General features: G+C 39.2%; 1 protein-coding gene across 4 annotated transcripts in view; it reads right to left on the bottom strand.

Moving 5' to 3' along the window:
- LOC113096483 (centrosomal protein of 95 kDa) overlaps positions 1-22,110 on the bottom strand; it is a 172,494-nt gene extending 150,384 nt beyond the window's left edge. For 2 of the 4 annotated variants that reach the window (XM_026261884.1, XM_026261883.1), the window contains exons 1-2: positions 21,926-22,110; positions 6,849-6,977 (exon numbers count right to left, since the gene is read on the bottom strand). In XM_026261884.1, coding sequence (XP_026117669.1) covers positions 6,849-6,977; positions 21,926-21,944 — 148 coding nt within the window. In that variant the 5' untranslated portion in view covers positions 21,945-22,110. The remainder of the gene's footprint in view (positions 1-6,848; positions 6,978-21,925) is intronic. The other 2 variants (XM_026261886.1, XM_026261885.1) reach the window with 2 other exon arrangements.
- Between the last annotated feature and the right edge of the window lie 297 nt (positions 22,111-22,407).

The raw sequence follows: 22,407 nt of genomic DNA, 5'->3' as shown, positions 1-22,407 counted from the left end.
GGGGCGGGGCTGAGAGATGTGGGAACAGGAGCAAGGCCGGTGGAGTGATTGGAAATGAGAGACACCTCAAGTCCCACGGAGGAGATGGAAGGATATAAAACCAGAGCGACGACAGTGACGGACGAGAGAGCACCAGGCCTGGATTTTAGTTTGTGTTTGGTTTTTATTTGTGCGAGTCAGTCGTCCGTGAGGGGCTGATGCGCTGTTTTGTCTTTATTTTGTAATTAAAGTCTATATTTGATTGTCCGCCGGTTCCCGTCTCCTCCTTCCCATGATCATGGAGATTTAATTGGTTACAGGGAGTATTAAAATATAGTTTAATCATACAATTACTATTGTTTTGCATTAAGTGCAGTTACTAACAATACATGTTAATTTCTTGTTTATTTATTTTTTTCATTTTTTATTTATACAGATTTGACATCAAAGCACTAAGCTTGAGTTAAGATGGATACAAAATGTACTTTTATTAACAAGTTCAATATATTTTGAATATAATCGTACAAAATGCAGTGGGCTAAAGAAAACATTGTCGGAACATACCGTCTAAAACTAAATCCTAATGCAAAGATGATATTTGACGAGAAAATAAAGGGAATCAAAGGACAGTTCAGAATCGATCACCAAAAGAACCAGTTCGGTTTAGACACTCGGTGTGTCATTCTGCTTCACACTTAATCACACAACATGCGCAGTATCATCAGCTCCTCAGTTCTCCAATCGGATGCGTCTGACAGAAACGGTTCTTGACTTGAGAATAAGTCAGTCTTTTGTTCATTATCTGGCTCAGCTCGATGTTCATCTTCAGTACTCTCTTCACAGCAGTTCAGTCACTTTACGGTTTTAGTACATTAATTACTCCGGAATATTGGTTTGTTTTAACTCAGAGGGAGTGTCAGCCACATTAAAAAAAGTGAACGATTTAGTGAACTGGTTCAAAAAGATCCGGTTACATCGAATGATTTGTTCGTGAACAGGATATCACAAACTGCTTTGTTTTGAACTCTCTCACAAGAGACACGGAAGAGAAGACCATGCTGAATAAAGTTTTTGCTATTTTCCTACCAAAATGTATTTTCAATGCTTCAAAAAATCCTAACTGACCCTCTGATATCACATGGACTACTTTAATTATGTTTTTCTTACCTTTCTGGACAATGGACAGTATAGACTGTTTCATCGGGCGCACACGCCTGGCCCTAAGTTAACTTCCAGCCTGTGTTGTGTATCAGTCTGGCTGCCTTCTACGAACACAGTTAAAGTTAAGGTGATGAGTAAACTAAAGTTGGGCTCAGGTGGTTGTGATGTGGGATGTGTTTCCCATAAATTTATTTATTTGTGGAGACTCGTCACAATTTTACAGGTGCCACAGGTGCATCCACAGGACATTTTGTCTGAAGAGTAGTCCTGGGACATATTCAGTATGGCAATGCAGCACAGCATCTCGTTCCGCTTTCTCAGGGAACAAGATTACAGTTAAGTAACCGGGAACATTCCCTTTTGAAAGCATCGGGAACGAGAATACCCATGCCGCCGTGCTTGAAAATGTGTGGATCCCTAAGGTTGTGCAGGTGTGCTATCAAACCACAAGAAGGCCTCAGACATTAGCTTATGTTGACTCAAGGACATGAGAGCCCGGAGTAGCATGGACATCCAAACTCTAAAATCTTATGAATGTGTGCGGAGAGGACCAACCTGCCGCATTACAAACCTGTTGTAAGGGGGCACCCCTTGCTAAAGCACTAGAGGAAGCGATCCCCTTATGGAGTGAGCTCTAAGACCTATAGGCGAAGCTTGACCGCGCACCTCATAAGCCAAAGCAATAGCCTCCCTGACCCAGTGAGACATGGTCTGCCTGGTGGCAGCTGCTCTTCTGTTACCACCACCATAACAGACCAACAGCTGCTCCGACTTACACCACTGGCTAGTGCAGTGGACGTAAGCCTGAAGAGCACAGACTGGACTCAGTCTATAGGATTTCTCCTGCTCAGACGTTGTGAACGGCAGAGGGCAGAAGGCCTCTAGAATGACCAGGTGTACAGCCGAAGATGGAACCTTAGGCAGGTAATCAGGATGAGGATGCAAAATCACTTTTACCATGTCTTGGGCAAAGTCTAAGTCCTGCACATCCCCAATTCTCTTCAAAGAAGTTATTGCCATGAGAAAAATGTTTTTTTTTAAAGTCAGATGTCTATCAGAAACTGACTCTAAAGGTTCAAGGGGGGGGGGGTTAAGGCATCTCTTTTTTCACTGCAGGCCTCGAAGGAAGCGAGAGAACAGAGGGTGTCTCCCGAGTGGCATCCCGTCAATCAAGGCGTGGCAAGCCCGAAATAACACCCACATAAACCTTAAGAATAGCAGGGCATGTGCCCGTTTACAATTTCTCTTGCATGAAGTCCAGAACTGAAGCAATGCGGCAGTTGACTGGATCAACATTGTGTACTACACACACCACCTGTCAAATACACCCCATTTACTGGAATAACTCCATGGAGGAAGCCCTAGCACTAAGAATGGTATCAATAACCTCAGGCGAAAACCCTGTGTTCCTCAGTTGGTACCCTTCAGGGGCCAAACATGAAGATTCCACAGGTCGGGCCTGGGATGGAATATCGTGCCCTCTGCCTGAGGCAAAAGGTCCCTCCTCTCCGGGATGGCCCACGGCGAGCAGTCGAGGAAAGATATTATCTCCCTTGAGCACTTTGACTGTATAGTTTAAGCCTCAAAGATCCAAGATTGGCCACACTCCCCCAACCCTTCTTGGGAACCAGGAAGTATCTGCTGATATAGCCCGACTCTCTCCTTGGATGAGGAACATGTTCTATGGCCTCTTTGTCCAGAAGAGTCTGTAACTCTCGAGACAGTACCTGTGTCAGCTCCGGTTTCACGGAAGTAGACCATGCCGTTGAAACATGAAGGATGACGAATAAATTGGATCCTTTATCCTATCCGTACTGTGCTCAATATCCACGCAGAAAAGCCTGGCAGAAGTTCCACGCTGCCAGACTCTCGGAGAGTTGTACCAATTTTAACACTTCCTTTAAAGAGGATGTTAGATGTTCCGTGCCCTGAACGATGTCAGGAAACACTGGAACATCTAACTGGAAACCACCGCCCTCCGAAGCACAAGAAGTGGAGGGGATGGAGGGGCTTTGTGAGGGTAATGGGAAGGGGCGAACGCTCCCTTGTGCGTCTAGAGCAACTAGCTCAGTGCCCTGAATCAGCGGACCGGCAGGGGACGACCATACTAGCTGCTCTAGAGACCTCCATAGAGGTAGCAAGCCTCTTAGCACTGCTAGTTTCCAGGCGGTAACCGAGAGAAGTGCTCGCTGAAGATCGCCTTTTCAATGCCCATCAAATTAAGCCACAGATGCTTACCCGTAGCTGTTACATAGAATGGCCGAAGGCCATTTGCTTAGTCGCACAGGGAGGCAAATCTGTGGGTCGACGTAGCTTAGTGCGCCTAGAGCCAATAGTTGGCAGACCGATCTCCTGAGGGCACTGAGGAGAGACGGGCACCGTGTAATGCGGTGTACAACGCTCTTCCCCGGAGATTGCCTTCAACAGATCAGCCTGGTATGCCTGTAACACTGCCACAGTGTGCAGCACAGCATTAGCCTGACCTGCAGCTTGGTATTTGTGGGGAGAGTAGGTTTCCTAACCGAGAATGCAGATTCGGGTGAGAGATAGCTTGCAAGCGTCTCTTCAACCCGAGGCATCTCCGAATACCCCCACGACTTTGCATCCACGATAGTTGAAAAAGTCAATGTCGAGTGCCCAAAGATGCGGGAAGTATATGTTTGCTCCATGACTTTGACAGTTCATCATGGAGGTCAGAAACCTATCCTCCAGCTAACTACGTTTGCGTGTCTCTTGTTCACGTGGCTAATCAAGCTGCAACCTGTCCACTGCGCGAGTAACCTCTCACGAGAGGAACGCTCATAGGCGGGCTGCTCATGGCCCGAAAACCCAAGAGATATATAATATATAATTCTCCTCGTGAACCGAAGAAACACCAGAGCGTGCTTCAAGATCATGAGAGAGGATGCGTGGATCCGGAGGTACTGCAAGCAAAAGGGACGAGTCCGTCACTCGCTCGTCACACAGATCCGCACAAGAGCCCTTTGATGAAAAGGTGGGTGCAGTCTGAAAATAGCTCAGACGAGCATGAAGCATCTTCACTGAGAGCAGTTCCCAATGCTCGCACTCGCCCGTCTCTAAAGCTGCGTGCTCTTCCCCCAAACAAACAAAACCGTAATCATGTTAGGGATGCTCCGATCATGATCGGCCGATCGTTAATGCGCATCTCGTCAGTAAAGCCGGTTATCTAATCAGCGGTTAATTCCATCACTTGCGTGATTTCACATAGAGCAGCTGTTACTACACAGAGCCGTTGTTAACTGAGAATATGCGCCAAAAAACGCTGAAAATGAAGTGGATTTGCGCATCTTCTCTATTAGCAATGGCTCTGTGTAGTAACAGCTGCTCTATGTGAAATCACGCAACCACGTCGCTTCCATTATGAACGCGCATACCGTGCCTACATTTGAAATAACGAACGAACATCTTAATATGATCTCACATTAGAAATGTTTGGTGAAATAAAATGAGCACGATAACATTATTAAAGGGGGGATGAAATGCTATTTCATGCATACTGAGTTTTTTACACTGTTAAAGAGTTGGAATCCCATGCTAAACATGGACAAAGTTTCAAAAATTAAGTTGTACGTTTGAAGGAGTATTTCTGTTCCAAAAATACTCCTTCCAGTTTGTCACAAGTTTCGGAACGTTTTTTTTTTTTCGAGTATGGTTCTGTGTGACGTTAGATGGAGCGGAATTTCCTTATATGGGTCCTAAGGGCACTTCCCGTATAGCAGAGCACTGAGAGCACAACAGACATTCACTGATCAGAGCGAGAGCGTCGCGAAATGTCACAAAAGAAGTGTGTTTTTGGTTGCCAGGGCAAGACAACCCTGCACAGATTACCAAAAAAAAAACAGCATTAAGGGACCAGTGGATGGAGTTTATTTTTACAGAGCATCAACGGAGTTGTGCAAGTGTTTGGGTTTGTTCCCTGCATTTCGAAGATGTTTTACAAACAAGGCCCAGTTTGACGGCGGATTTGCACATCGTTTATTTCTTAAGGATAATGCAGTCCCAACGAAAAAGGGTCACGATCGTGTGTTGGAGAGACGTCGCTGCTGATGCTGCTCTTGATAAATTTCAGCCTCTGGATCTGATTCTGGATCATAAATATACGGCTGAATCTGACTGTTAGCCATGGTTTGTTTTGGCTGATGGTTTTTTCCTCACGGTAATGTCACAACTTCCAAACACTCTCAACGCAAAAGCCTACTGGCGCTCGTGATTCTTTAGCTCCGCCCACACGTCACGCCTCCAGCCGGTCGTGTTTTTCCGGGAAAAATCGGTCTCTTATGAATATAATAAAACTAAAGACTTTTTGTAGTTATGAAGGATGCAGTACTACTCTATAGGTACTTAAGATTAACAGGATACTGAGTGAAAACTAACATTTCACCCCCCCCCCCCCCCTTAAGCAAAAATACATAGTACATTAATTTTTTTCCCTCCAGTGCCGAAAGCAGAACTGATGGAGTCAGATCTTACTGATACTACGGTCTTTTATAATTTAGCCCCGGGGCCAATTTAATACCGGGTTTCGGGAACCCATCCCTAGTCATCAACCAAGGCAGAGACTGTTTTTAAGAGACATGTCACTTCCTCAATCCTCAATACAACTATATAAGGAAAACCCGTAACGGCAAAGATGGGGGTTGCATGCACATGTCCCACCCCTCTCGCTGAAAAGCCAATCATCTGCTTTTAACAGTCAAGCCGGGAAACATTTAAGCCTATCGTCTGGTTCCACTGACGTATGCGCACAGTTGAGGAACCCTTCGCATGCGTAGTAAAGGTATACCTGTGGGGAAAAAGGCGTTTTAAACCATATTTTGGGGCAAAGTCATAAATTTTCAGCGATTTTTATCATATTTCACTGCTGTTTCTATACATGCAGTTTTTATGTCCCGGTGACAAGTGAAAGTGCAGTTCTGACTTTCTGCCCATTCATTTAGATAGGAGCTGGTCTTGTTATTCTGAAATAGCTGCCCGGAGGCGTTGCCAAGATGGCGGCCGAGTGGCACTACTTGCCTGAAAGGACTTTGACCAAGGCTATATTACCAACGGGTTAATTCTACTGATGTGTTACGCACATTATTCACAGCTGGTCACGAATAAGACGTTACCCAATGAGCTGAGCAGCGCAGCATCGACTGAAGCTTTCAAAGGGGAACCTCTATTTCTTGCGCTTTAAAGCATCGCTTGCTGGAAAAGAATGAATTTGCATTTTCATCAAGTCGACCTGATTTACACAGCAAAAATATTTTGTTTGTTATAGAAAAAAAATCTACTCTAGAGTGACTAGTGGAAGTCTACTGGAAAGTTAGGGACGTACAGTAACGTTTGTTTATGTTGTTGCCATTGAAAGAGTCTATACCAAACACACAGTTTCAATGGAGGGACTGAGAGCTCAGACTAAATATAAAATATCTTAAACTGTGTTCCGAAGATAAATGGTCTCACGGGTTTCGAACGACATGAGGGTGAGTTATTAATGACATAATTTTCTTTTTTATATCTCAAAGCTTTTTATACACTCACTGGAACAATGGAAGGGAGAAAGAACAGACGAGTACATCATGAATGTACATAACATTACATAATGCACCACTAGCACCTGAAATCTGTTCATCCTTATTGTTGCAGTGCAAAAACACAAAACCTGTCAAATATATATTTGGATAGGCCTGAAGCAATGTGAATACCTGGTACTTTCTCTCCTATGATTGCCTCATACAAAGCCACAAACACATTTGCATCACACTCCGAGATCCTTTCCAGCCTCAGGTTAATGTGACATTTCAACAAAACATTGTTTGCCATGTCCAGCCAATCTACACAAAAACAGCACACAAAAACAGACAATTCAAACACAGATTTTTATCAATAAAAAATATCATCTCACGCCTACTACAGGAACGCTAAACATGGTGTAAAACCAAACGTACAGCTTGATATAATGTACTTAAGGTTCAAGATTATTTGGAAATTCTGGTCAGAAACAAGAGTTTGGCTGCAGCAAAACAAATACATGAACACACATATGGTCAAGCCAGCCACACTTCAGAAAAACACTGTCAAGTTAGCCATGAGTGAAATTTAGATGTGCGTGTATTATGGTAATTACGGTAATAGCAGGAACAACAGAGAGGGAACGCGCTTTGAGAGTGCTTTTCATCTATACGTTCAGATTTGATATATGATGACCTTTTTTGCCTAATCTGCTCTAATATTCGTGTAACTTACTGTTTTCCTTGACTGTTCTGTATTACTATAATTTTCAACCTTTCAAAGCATTACAATATTAGTAGAAAACGTGATATGGGACATTCTTTGATTTAGAAGACACTTTTTTTATGATAAGAAAAAACAATTAGCAAAAAAACAAAACAAAAAACAAAAAGCGCTTGGGCAGAAGCACTTCAAGGCGTCTGCCGTTGCTAAGCAACAATGACGCGCTCTCTCCATGAAGACGCGGAAAGGATAAATGGATTTGCAACACAAAAAAAAAAAAAAAAAAAAAAAAAAGTCACTTTCAGTAGCTCTAAATTTATTTCAAAGTGGCAATCCATATACACCTATGATCAGCTGTTCCTTCATCTTGGCTGAGATTTTAACGTTGTTACGGGAAAGGAAAAGCTGAATGTTTAGTTCTTGTCACATGACCCGCGGTTCGCTTTCGGCTCTCTGAAAATTTGAGATGATTTTAACTCGATGCCTGGAAAAAAACAGGCGCGTCACCGCGAGAGCGTCGCTTCCATTATGAGCGCGCCTACATTGGAAATAACGAACTTGAGCACGCAAAGGACACGATATGTGAACGGCCCTAAGAACTGCGGTCTTCTGCAGTACTTGTACTTGTACAGTACAAATATGCCGTGGAGAATCACAGAAAGTGACCGAATTCAAGAACATTGTTGCGGCATCTCTCAAGCAACGAATAAACACCGCTAACTTGGAGAATGCAGTGAAAACTCCTCTTCTTGCGTCCGCCCTAGACCCTCGGCACAACATCTCAGGTTTCTTGATGAAAACACGAGAGAAGAAAAAAAATCTTTTTTGAACATTATCAGAACATTTTCCTTGATGCGAGTGGTGCGTCACCAACGATGAAGAGGATGCAATGCCGTCGGAAAAGGCTGAGTTACAGAGAGTCCAACCGAGACGAGTGGGAACAATTCTTGCTGGAGCCATGTATTCCACCAGATGAGGATCCCATTCAGTGGTGAAACGAAAACACGAAGCGCTTCACAAAGCTTATTCGCTTAGCACACCGTTATTTGTGAGTCCCGACGTCTGTGCCGTCAGAGCGCGTTTTCTCCGCGGCCGGCCTTATTGTTAACAGACTAAGGAGCAGACTTTCCCCCGATCATATTTACATGTCCGTATTTCTTAACCAGAACATGTAAAACAATAGAAAAAAAGTAAAAAAGATTTGCTGACAGTTTCAAAGTTTCAAAGTTAAGTGTAGGTTATGTTCTACAATAGCCTAATTGCTGCAGGCTGCTTTACGTTTTTTCTTTCACTTTTATTTTTTACTTTTATTTGTTTGCACGCATTGTTAAAGGTTTTCAGCTACAAAACACGATGTGTAATGTTCAAGCTTATTGTGTGTAAGCTTGTTCAAAATGACGGAAACAATAAATGTTGCTGAAAAATAATGTCCGTCTCATTAAACTTAATTTAAATAAACGAATATTCAAATATTAGTTTTTTGTGAGCTCAAATATTCGAATGTGATATTTGCGGAAAACCCCCATCCCTATCCCATTTCTAACAAAGTATGAAAAAAAACAATGGTCAGTTCTAATAAGGGACATCGCATACTATAAGCAAACTTCATATCAAACCATTCTACTAAAGCATTTTGGAGATATTGGACATTATTACACTTTAAAGGGCTATAAAAGATCCAATGCCTAATAAGTAGAAAAAACAATTGTTGGTTCTTATAAGGGACGTCCCATACCATATGCACACCTCATATCAAACCATTGTACGACAGCATTTTTGAGATATGGGACATTATTACACTTTAAAGGGTTATAAAGACCACATTTCTGATAAGTAGAAAAAAACAATGGTCAGTTCTTATAAAAGGACATATCATACTATATGCACACCTCATATCAAACCATTTTACTGCAGCATTTTTGAGATATGGGTCCATATGACAATTTAGAGGGCTATAAAGACCCCATTTCTAATAAGTAGAAAAAAAACAATTGTCCGTTCCTATAAGGGACATCCCATTCAATATGCTGACCTCATATCAAACCATTTTACTGCAGCTTTTATTTTTTAGATATGGGAATATATGGTGCTATAAGGGGTTATAAAGACCCCATTTCTAATAAGTAGCAAAAAACAATGGTCAGTTCCTGTAAGGGACGTCCCATACAATATGCACACCTCATATCAAACCATTTTACTGCAGCATTTTTGAGATATGGGTCCATATGGCGATTTAGAGGGCTATAAAGACCCCATTTCTAATCAGTAGAAAAAACAATGGTCAGTTCTTATCAGGGACGTCCCATACTATATGCACACTTCATATGAAACCATTTTACTGCAGCATTTTTGAGATATGGGACCATACAATAATTTAAAGGGCTATAAAGATCCCATTTCTAATAAGTAGAAAAAAACAATGGTCAATTCTTATAAAGGACATCCCATACTATATGCACACCTCATATCAAACCATTTTGCTGCAGCATTTTTGAGATGGAGGTCCAAATGGTGATTTAGAGGGCTATAAAGACACCATTTCTAATAAGTAGAGAAAAAAACACTGAACGAGTCAGTCTATTGTTCGTTATCTGGCTCTGCTCGGTGTTCATCTTCAGTTCTCTCTTCACAACAGTTCAGTCAATGTTCTGTATGAGTGCAAGCATTACTCCGGGATATTGGTTTGAACTCAGAGGGAGTGTCAGCCACATTAAAACAAGTGAACAGCTTAAGTCATTTGTGGATTAATGCGTATTAGAGATGCAAATCGTTTAAAACCATTCAGTTCGATTTGGTAAACTTAATGATTCGTTCGCGAACCGAACCAGACTGCTTTGATTTGAACTCTCTCTCACAACAGACACGGAAGAGAAAACAATGCTGAATAAAGTCATTGTTTTTGCCATTTTTGGACCAAAATGTATTTTCGATGCTTCAAAATATTCCAACAAATATTCTGATGTCACATGGACTACTTTGATGATGTTTTTCTTACCTTTCTGGACATGGACAGTATACCGTACACAGTTTCAATGGAGGGACTGAGAGCTCTCGGACAAAACTAAAATATCTTAAACTGTGTTCCGAAGATAAAAGGAGGTCTTACATGTTTGGAACAGCATAAGGATGAGTTATTAATGACATAATTTTCATTTTTGGGTGAACTAACCCTTTAATAAATTTTCTAGGTTATATTTCCATCTCGTTATGCCGCTGGTTTAGATTTTTTTTTTTTAGAACTTATTTGTAAATGGAGCAGAAACTTTCTGTGTGTCTAGCAGAGATGGGGACTCGAGTTTGAGACTCGGACTCGAGTGCAACTTAAGTCGCACAAACAGTGACTTCAGACTCGACTTGAGACTCGTCCTCGAAAGACTTCAGACTCGACTCGGACTCGAGCTCCGGGACTCGTGAACAATGTTAATTTTTAGTAAACGTCAGATGAGCTCGCTGTTAGAGTTGTGACGTTCGGGAACGAACCGATTCTTTTGAACGGCTCATAAACATGAACGATGGGAGCCGAGTCACGGCTGGAGGCTCTTCTTCTATTTTTCCTATGCGTGTTTCAGAGCGCGTGTTTCACACAGATGCACACAAATGAGCTCCTCCGCGAGACAGAACAGTTATAGGGGGAGGGGCGCACCCAGCGCAGGCCAACCCTTTATAGCGTGATGATATTAGTTATTAGTTGTGCGCGCATCCTTCACGTGAGTACTCCAGTGGAAAAAAACCTGCGTGCCTCTGTCATTGGGTAGGAGCGGAGCCATGACGTTTTGCACAGATATTCATTGCAGCCCACTTTGTTATTGTTCATTGACTTGAAGGGGCTGATGTCCTATTTGCAAAGTTTACAGTAGTAATAGTATGTAGACATTTCCATTTTATTTATTCTAATTTTATCTACTTTAAATATTTTTGGTTCTCTATCAAAATGTTCTTGTGTGATAACAATGTTCTTGTGTGGAAGAGTTAGTAGTAAAAGCTGTTTTGCACAGAAATTCATTGCAGCCGGCTTTGTTTTTGATGTTTATTTGTGAGTAGGTATTGTATGAATAACATAAGTCAGCGTAGCTTTGTTCATTCTTAAGCCAGACAAGAGGTGTGCAGCTATACAGCCAGGACAGACAGAAGGCCATTACTGAATCCATAAATGCAAAATACAGATATTAACTTAAAAGTAAAGCATTCTTGGTGTTTTTGTCATGTTGCAATAGCCTGTTTACACTGATTATATACCAAAATCAAAGTTGATATTGTACGCTAATAGATAGAGTTGTCATAATAACATATTACATGCTTTGAATTCCTTATATATAGCTATGCAGTGTTCTAAGCAGCTTGGATGGGTCGCTCTACGTGATGCAACATTTATTATAACCAGAGACTTAATATAATAAAGAGACTTGAGACTTGAGTTGGACTCTAGCTCAGAGACTTGAGACTTGACTTGGACTCTAGCTCAGAGACTTGAGACTTGACTTGGACTCTAGCTCAGAGACTTGTGAGCATCTCTGGTGTCTAGTACTATCTACACTGGACGCGAGAGTTGTCATCTGTGCCCCACAGCGAAAAGTGTGTCTAAACTTGAAGACATTACACTATGGTGTCAAATCATCTGAACACAGTGTCAGATAATTTTGTCATAAAAAGAACGAGCATTAGTTCACTGATGGGGATCGTGTCCAGTGTATCCATCCCTGTGTTTCGTTGTCTTTTGTTGGATCGATCGCTCCAATTGTGTCCGGTGTAGACCTGGCGGGCGTTTTTTATTGTTTTATTTTACAGCCCTGCTTGTTTTAATGTTTTTTCATTAAATATCTGTATTGACTGCGTGGTCATATTCTCGAATTATTTACTGCCATGCGACTCACAAAAGTAAAGCGATTTTTGGCGGATGTGCTGTGCTTGTGCTTCCGTGGTCGTCTTCATTTCGTCAGGTGAAACATCTCTCTCACTTGCAGCAGTCTGTGAGCAGCAACAACTTCCTCAGCCTTCACTCCGTGAATAAAGTATTTCAGTATGTTTGAAATGTTATGTTCATAACATAGCATATAAAATAATAATAATAATAATAATAAATAACAGGAGAGTTTCAAAGCGGCTTAAGCTATTTTGTGTAAACTTTTTTCCCTATATCACATGCCAAACTAATAACATTGTAAGCATTACATCTTTAATAGCTGCTTTCTGCTGTGAAAATTGTTTGTGATGAAAATAACAGTACATCTTTGTCAGTTATTTTATCTAAACAGATCGATTAACTTCAAGAATTCAAAATAAGATAGCATGCTGATAATGTAGTAACCGAGCACTGTAAGATTACATTTGTTTGAACGCATTATTGCAAAAGCGATTGAGTGTGAATCTGTTTAAATCATGCTTTAACCCGAAAATAACCAGTAAAAGAAACAGACAAACTCTTAACATCCCACTCGACTCTTGCAGTCATTGTAACCTTCTGATCAAGCTAAATATGTTTAACATTAATTCTTGATGAAAATGCAGTTATATTATGGGCTGTTGACATTAGAGGTCGACCGATATATCGCTCGGCCGATATATGGGGCCGATATTTGTCATTTTTTAATATATCGGCATCGGCCGATATCCGTGTTTAGTAGCGCCGATTTAAAGTCAGGCACGTCGGCGGGCAGCCCCGTGTTATTGGCGCTGTGGAAAGTGCTGCTGCTGCCACTGCATGTGAAGCACCCCAAGCCAAAACTTTTGGAAGATTCAACAACAGACCTGGGAGATAAAGGTAGTCAGGGAATTTCACTCTGTAAATGGGGTGGAGAAGTTGGCAGCTCTTACAAACACTGCAGCGTGATTGAGGGCTCCGTTACTCCGCCCCGCTCACAGACAGCAGCGTGCTCGGAGAGACAGCTGTCCTGGAGCTGCCCAGAATGGTGAATAACATTTGTTCGGAAGCATGGTTTGATGCAGACAAAAACCAGTTTTCCATCCAACTAATTTGTATTTAGGGATGTCAACATTTATTAATTTCCATGATCGATCGTCGTTTAAATTAACGATCAAGTGATAACCTTAATTCTGCAAAATGCGTCTGCAGCGGTATTATTATTATGTGCAAAAGCCACTTGGAAAAAAAGCCTTCTCACACGAATTAAAGGGGTTTTAGTGTGAATAAAATGCTATTAGCAGGACTGTAAAATGAATAAATGTGATTATGATCATTTGATAAAATGAAGAGAGCGCGCCGTACATTGGAGATCATGTTACTTTGTTGACCGTTTCCCGTCAAGGAGACCGCTGAATGCGCCTCTTTAAACGGTTTTGTGGTGCCCCTTGTTGTATTTTAAAATGCAGTGTTTTCAAATTACACTATAGTAGTGGTGCAACGGATCATCATTGATATCTTCGGTTCGTCACACATGTGACCCGCGGATTGAATTATGAAAAAAAAAAAAAAAAAAAAAAAAAAAAAAAAGTTGCGCATGTTCAGTCCACACTCAGTGGTAATGCGGAGCGGAGGAGCTTGAACGCCCCGCACATTTTGGCTTCCCTGTCAGATATAATGATGAAGGAAAGAGGTCAGAGTGAAAAGATTGTGCCAGATCTTTATGAAAAGGATGAACTATCCCGAGCATCCCCTGTTGCGCTCAGGGGATTGAGAGCTATGTGACGATAACTGCTCACTTCATCACAGCAGACTGAGAGATGAGAAGTTGGGGTATTATGTTAAAAAGAAGATATTATGCCATGTGCATTAAGTTGATTTCATATATTTTAATTTAATAATTTAATGTTAATAAAAAAAAAGACAAAACGTATGTTTATTTGTCTTGGCCATTTTTTCTTTTTTGCTGATCTGAAAAATTATCTGATCCATACGAGGACGAGTGAGCGCGGGTTTGACGAGACGTATTTGGAGGTTATTGCTCACGCCTCGTTCTGCACATATCCAAAATGTTTCCATATTCGCAATGTATCTGAATGTTAAACTATTATATATATATATATATATATATATATATATATATATATATATATATATATATATATATATATATATATATATATATATATGTAAACTAGACGGAACAAATCATCCTCTTCACATGAGCAAAAACGTCCTTGGCATAACAGCAGAGAGGACGGTATACGGTGTATTCAAACTGACCAGTGTAACCTTTTAAATGTTTGGTTGACTGGACTTTATTTTAATAATGAACAGACTGCGATGTAAGTTTGAAATTAGAATGAACTTTATATGTTCTGTGTCATTTATACCAAACACAAATGTTGCTAGTTGCTAGTGTGTTTGCAGCACTACTGTTAGCCTATTTATTTTTTATATTTTTATATTTTTCAGTTTATAGTTTATTATTCATTGTATTTATTTAAATGTATATTTAAGTTTACATTTATGTTCCAACAAACTTTCTAAAAAAAATTCTACTTGATAAATGTAAATGCTCCAAAACTTTTATGTAAATGATTGACTTATATATATATATATATATATTACCTGTTTTATATATTACCTGTTTCATATATTTAATACTTGGTCAGTTTATTGATTTGTTTGGTTAACTTTGGATACATTTTTTTTTATTTTAATAACGTGCAGTGCACTAAATTAAGATTCGAGAGATGGTTCAAGTCAGTGCTCAATAAATGATGATAAGTTTAGAAAGGTTGTGCATCCACTTATTATAAGTGTGACATTTTAGCATGCAAATCAAGAGGAAAACTCCAAGATATCGGCCCTAAAAATCGGCAGCACATATCGGCCATCGGCTGACCCTGACCTCTAAACATCGGCATCGGCATCGGCTATAGAAAAACCCATTTCGGTCGATCTCTAGTTGACATGAATTGTATTAGTGATGGAGCGTTCTTGTAGCGGGTGAAAACCACGAAGCTCATATTCAAGTGTTTGTGCAAAAATTATTAATGTGCATTAATGACAGGGAGGCACCGTCTCATCACTTACATTTTTTCCTGATAATGAATTTATAATTTAACATAATATCATGGTGTCTCACATACATTAAAAATATATCTACAGAAAGCTTGAAATGTTTTTTAACCGAAAACGAATTGTGTAATCTGTGAATGTTGCATTTCTCTCGTCGGAGAGAGCCAGCACTGTGAATATAACCAAAACAACAGTCCTATATAAACCAGTTCAGTAAGTGAAAGCCTCATAAGACACTGTCCATATGAAAGAGCAATTCACAGCTTTATCTCGACCCCACAAGCCATGCATAACTACCCAAAACCCAACCCCCTCCAGCTGAACAGAATTCGGTCTGTTTTTTGGCTTTGAGGAACGGTGTGTTACTGGGCTGAAACATGCCTGCACTCAGCAGCACTACTCTTTGTATTGAGAATTTTCTCGCAGCCCATATTATTATTTTCACAAGACCATAATAATAATAACAAATCATCAATTAATAATTAATCATTATTTTAGGAAAATCATTGTTATTTGTGATCGTGGGTGTTTGTGGAAGGCTTTAAGACCAAGCGGAACCCTCTATTCCCACCTCACCGCGCGCGGGACTCGCGCTCAGTGAAGCAGCTTCACTGTCTACGGTTTGACTTTACTAAATCAGATTGAGGCCAATACAACTTATTGATCATGAGCCCAACATTTAGCAAGCAGGAAAACATTAATTCTAACAGAAGGAAGACGTATTTCATAGAGAGAGAGAGAGAGAGAGAGAGAAACCAGTCTAGGGCTATTCTTAAACTTGGAGCTCATTATACTGAAGTACAAATCCAAACACCAGAAACGTTATGCATTTTATTTATTCACATGCTGTATGGTTGAAATAATATTTTAGTTCACAACTTTAAGTTCCGTTGTTTAAAAAAAAAAATGCTTTATTGGCTAATGTTTCATAAACCTTCAGTTGTTATGCTCTAAAATCCATGCCATTATTAATTTCACAGTATTTTTACCACCTAAATGACTAATCTTTAAAGTCACAATTCTATAATGATCAAAATCACTCAGGCCAATGGTATTTTTTAATGACATTATTTTATTATTTTTAATAATTGTAGCCTACATAAATAGGTAAAGCAAAGTAATTCGGATTGTCCCTTATTTTTTCCTTCGTTTTCTTAAAGAATAAACACATATTTTTTACAAGAATAAACATGATAACATTATTAAGAAAAATAATTTAAGCAATTAAAACCTTTTTTAAAAAAAACTTGAATTTAAATACTATTAAATTAACTTGAAATTCTCAAGAAGTTTATAAGTAAAATAAGTTCTAAATGAACTTGTGTTAACAATATAATTAGAACTAACAATATAATTAGATTTTTTTTAAATGAACAATTCCTGTATAAAACTTTATATCAGTGGTTCTCAACCTTTTTTTTCCAGCGGGCAGCACTATGGTCTAAGTGCAAGTCTCGCGGGCCGCACGCATATAATTTACATATTACGTCACCAATACAAACCAACCTGATTTATAATATTATAGCCTAACTATTATGATATATAATCTATTACATTTATTGAAATAAATAATTCTACTCCCCATAAATAAAACACCTGAGCTAACCAATTTTGTGAGATTCAGCTTGAAAGGAGTAACAGCACAAAGAAGTTGCGATTGTAACGCCTGTGTTATACTTTCTGCATGAGCAATCCAGATGCGTACACGGCCAGCGCAGACGCAGACTTCTTCAATTTATACTTCTAAATGTGCAGGCTGATGGTCTGCTCTGCAATTGCACAGAATTATTGCACATCTGTCTTTATATTCTTTTATTGACAGATTGCACAGGTTCGAGTAGCTATGAGCTTCTTCACACTGCCTGCACATGTGCAATTTTGCTTTTGAAGTCTACTGACCTCGGCACACACTCTCCAATGATGATTTTTACGTCATGCCTACCTAGCGGTCCATAGAGGACTTGCGGACGCAGAAAGTTTGACAGAGGCTTTAAGATGCAGGCATGACCTGACGCGCGACATTTCAGAAAATGTGCTTTCACAAATGTAGCCTATTTTGATCCAAATATGTAAAGCACTTTTGAATTTAATAATATGAGGTTCTCTCCGGAGATGTTTTGCCACATTTCTTCAATTAAGGATTGCTATGTAGTGTATGGTGTTTCTATTTGCCTGAACTTCTTCAAGTGAGTTGCAGGGCAAAAAAAAAAAAAATCCAGCACTTCTCCTTCAATACTGATACTGCGACTATTCACAGTTTGTAGCTACATGTTCATTCGCTGGCATTTTTAGAATTTCTTTTTTTTTCTCCCTTAAAAATACAAATTTGTCCATTCTGATGCGAAATTTTACCTTAAAGGCAATTTACCTAATGGCTGTGGATGAATATTTGAATTGAATTCTGCCAAAGTGCGCACTTGAATGTGTTTGTTAAATGTTTATGCCAGTAGGTCTGCTCATGTCTGTAAATTATATATGAAGAAAAAACAATTCAGAAAAACATTAGGATATAGCTTATATTTCATTAGTAGCATAATTTTTTAATTGATGTAAAAAAAAGTAACATTTTACAAACTGTTAAACTGCAAACAGATCGCGTGAAGTGAAATGAACGAAGTAATTTTCAGATGCAATGAAGAAAAAAAAAAAGAAAAAAAAAAACCCTGGATAGGGTTATGAAGTGTAAAATAAGTATAATTACTGTTAACCAAGAGTAACACATTTTAACGGATTAATCGCCTTTTTTTAATACGCTGAATATTTTCTTTATTTTTTTATTTTTTTAACACGCTAAAAAATAAAATACAAATCGCTAAAAGTTTGTCAGAGGAAAAAAATATATGAGTCGGTATAGGTTTCATTTTAATGGATTAATCACCTATTTTCATTTGCTGTAATAAAAATAAATCAGAGTTTGTGAGAGGAAAAAATATTAAGTCAGGTATAAGTTGCATTATATTACATTTAGAAATAATAACGGCTGACCTAATAATTTTATAATGTACCAACAGGGTATTTTTACAACAAATCATTTAAATTTAACAAATTTATCAGAACAAAACAATAATGGATAAATATAATTGCAGTATATAATAATATAGGCTTAGTAATAATAATAAAAAAATAATAATAATCATTTAAAGCTAAGCATAAGGTAAGGTTGGGCTTTCTCAATCAGGAGAATTCGAAACATTTCCATATTCGTGATGTTGCCCATCTGAAGCTTAACTATTATTCATGAGGTAAATAGGCTGTGTGCGTTTCGGTATCGATGGAACAAAAATCATAATTAACAATATGTCAAAGTGCTAAGGCTGTTTCCAGTGAATATGTGCGCGAGGCAGCAGCGCGATCAAACAGCTGAATCAAATAATACTTAATTTTTGGTCACATGTAAGGCATAATTAAAAAATGCAAAGTGTTGGTAGTTTGAAAAATCAAGAATAATAACAGAGTTAATACTAATTATTGCTAAATGCTTGACCGTTCCCATTTCGCTCTGCATATGGAACCTGAAGTTTTTTTTAAACCAAGAATGAACCAAAATGAAAATGAAATTAAAACATTTAGCTTATATATATACACTCCTGAACAAAATCTTAAGACCATGGGATGCATCGCAAGTTTTACACATTTTGCACTAGTGGATCATAACCAGGTTGTAAGTGCTGCTTCAAAATGCCAAAAGAAAAAACAGGATCAAGAGACAAAAAATAGAGAGTAGGCAATTTATTGAAAACTGCATTTAAAGTCAAACAGGCTGTTCATCAGCTGATCAAAAATTTAAGACCATTGCCCAAAAATAAACTCACAACAAAACTAAAAGTGTCAAAAAAGGACTCAGTAGTGAGTAGCCCCACCGTTCTTGTTGATCACTTCAAACACTCGTTTCGGCATGCTTGATGTGACTGTTTCCAGGAGGCTGGTGGGAACGTTGGTCCATGTGGTGAAGATGGCTTCATGAAGGGCATCCACGGTCTGGAACTGACGTCCGTTTTTGTAAACTTCCCTTGCCATCCATCCCCAAATGTTCTCAATGGGATTTAGATCAGGGGAACACGCAGGATGGTCCAAAAGAGCAACGTTATTCTCCTGGAAGAAGTCCTTTGTCAGGCGGGCGTTGTGAATTGCAGCGTTGTCCTGTTGAAAGACCCAGTCATTACCACACAGACGGGGCCCCTCGGTCAAGAGGGATGCCCGCTGCAACAGATCCACATAGCCAGTCGCCGTTTGACGCCCCTGCACAACCTGAAGCTCCATTTTTCCATTGAAGGAAAAAGCACCCCAGATCATGACGGAGCCTCCTCCACTGTGCCGCGTAGAAAACATCTCAGGTGGGATCTCCTTGTCATGCCAGTAACGTTGGAAACCATCAGGACCATCCAGGTTAAATTTTTTCTCGTCAGAGAATAAAACTTTCTTCCACCTTTCAATGTCCCATGTTTGGTGCTCCCTTGCAAATTCCAAACGGGCAAGTTTGTGTCGTGGGAGGAGACGTGGCCTTTGAAGACGTTTTTTGTTCTTGAAGCCCTTCTCTAGCAGATGACGTCTTATGGTTATTGGGCTGCAGTCAGCATCAGTAAGGGCCTTAATTTGGGTCGAGGATCGACCTGTGTCTTCACGGACAACCCGTCGGATCCTGCGGCTCAGTGCAGGTGAAATCTTTTTGGGTCTACCACTTGACTTTTTTTGTCCCATAACTCTCAGGATTTTTTAAGAAATGTAAAATGACTGTCTTACTGCGTCCAACCTCGGCAGCGATGGCGCGTTGTGTGAGACCTTGCTTGTGCAGCTCAACAATCCTGCCACGTTAAAAAAGAGAAAGCCTTTTTGCCTTTGCCATCAGGAGATCTTGACAGTATGACTGCTTGAAAAACAATGACATGAAAGCCATATTTTTGTGCAGATTTGACCTTTTTATGGCTATGGTCTTAAACTTTTGATCAGCTGATGAACAGCCTGTTTGACCTTAAATGCAGTTTTCAATAAATTGCCTACTCTCTATTTTTTATCTCTTGCTCCTGTTTCTTCTTTTGGCATTTTGAAGCAGCACTTACAACCCGGTTATGATCCACTAGTGCGAAATGTGTAAAATTTGCAAGCATCCCCTGGTCTTAAGATTTTGTTCAGGAGTGTATATATATGTATATATATATATATATATATATATATATATATATATATATATATATATATATATATATATATATATGTATATATATATATATACACATACTTATATATATATATATATATTCATTCATATCTTTAAAATGCTGCAGTAGAATGGTTTGATATGAGGTGTGCATATAGTATGGCATGTCCCTTTTAAGAACTGACCTTTTTTTTCTACTTATTAGAAATGGGATCTTAATAGACTTGTAAAATGTAATATTATCCTATATCTTGAAAAGGCTCCAGTAAAATGGTTTTATGTGAGGTATAGATATAGTATGGGATGTCTTTTTTTAAGAACTGACCTTTAATTGTTTTTTCTCATCATAAAAAAAAATGTCTTTTAAATCAATGTCCCATATCTCGTTTTTCTACTAATATTGTAATGCTTTGAAAGGCTGAAAATTATAGTAATACAGAACAGTCAAAGCAAACAATAATTTACACGAATAATAGAGCAGATGGGCAAAAAAAAGGTAATCGTATATAAAATCTGAACCTGTAGATGAAAAGCGCTCTGGAAGCGTGTACCCGCTATGTTGGTCCTGCTATTACCGTAAATATAGTAATACACGCGCATAAATTTCACTCGCTGCTGGCTTGACGATGTTTTTCTGAAGTGCGGCTAGCTTGACCGCAGTATTCGCTTGTTAAGTCTGACGTCACGTAGCAGCGCTTCCGTGTCCAAACGCTCTAACAGTTACCACGAGAAAACAACAAAAGGTGCTAATATAAACTCACAATGTGATAGAATACTAGCGAAAAAGTTATAATCTTAACCTTTAACTCCATACCGAAGTCCCAGATAGGCAGACAATGAAAATATAAATATAAAAAATATATATAAAAATTATTTGTGTTTGGGACGCTGTGAGCACGGAAACTGTAAGTTTGAAAGCGTTTAGCTTAAATTATTAATATGAATAAACAGTGCTCATAAACGGCTGCTGAGGCCGTATTCTCAAGTGAAGCGAGTTGATGCTTGGACCCGGAAGCAGCGCTTCTTACGTCATCACTTAACAACCGAATATTATGAAGATTTTATTTGGCGCTCTACAGCGCGCCATTCAGCCTCTAAAACAAAGAGAGCAAGTTAACTTTATCTTTACCAGCTCAACTTTCAAGAAAAGAAGTCAAGTGTAAAGTTTGCATGTTTCACATCTTTGATGAGACCTTTCGACACTAATTATTTGATTTAGCATCATTTAATCGATTATGTTTTTACAAGTAACGTTATAAAGTTCCAAACTCTGTCCAGTAGATGGACGGGATATAAATTACTTCTAAACCTGTGTTTTATACTAAATTACAGTTTGCATACTGTATTTTAACTAAGCGTAGTTTTGAATGTGATTTACACGCTAACGTTATCTCTTCAAACTAACTAGCTTGCGGCTAACACAAATATCACCCTCAGCAACACAAACTCACCCCTCTCTTCGGGTCCCATCGAGCAGATTTTAGGATTAAAGACCACAAGACTTTAATTCAGTTTTCTAACTTAACTCCTTCAGCTGAGGAAGATAAACTGACAGAGAAATTTTTGAAGAACTTCCTCTTCCTCCTCCTCGTCTTCTTCTTCTTCTTCCGTTTTTTCCAATAGTGTGTTCCTGCACAACCGGAGGCTGCAGATTCAGGAACGCAGATCTGGGCCGCAGTTCTAGGACCCTAGTTTTTCCTGACAGCGCCACCTACCGTACTGGCCAATATAGCGATGGCTGCAGTTTCAGGACCGCAGTTCTAGTATCCTGTTGGTTTAGTTTGCAGTCACGTTACTTTGTATATAGCATCAATATATTAATCTCAGTAGTATTTGTTTTAAAATGTGATTTTTGATTCAAAATGCAGCAGAGGTTAATTACTAAGTGTGCTTTGAGTCACAATTTTAAATTTAAACATGAATTTACACAAAA

Source organism: Carassius auratus, unplaced genomic scaffold (assembly GCF_003368295.1).
Source record: "Carassius auratus strain Wakin unplaced genomic scaffold, ASM336829v1 scaf_tig00215944, whole genome shotgun sequence".
In the NCBI taxonomy this organism is placed as follows: Eukaryota; Metazoa; Chordata; class Actinopteri; order Cypriniformes; family Cyprinidae; genus Carassius; species Carassius auratus.
This window is presented reverse-complemented; position numbering and strand designations above follow the sequence as displayed.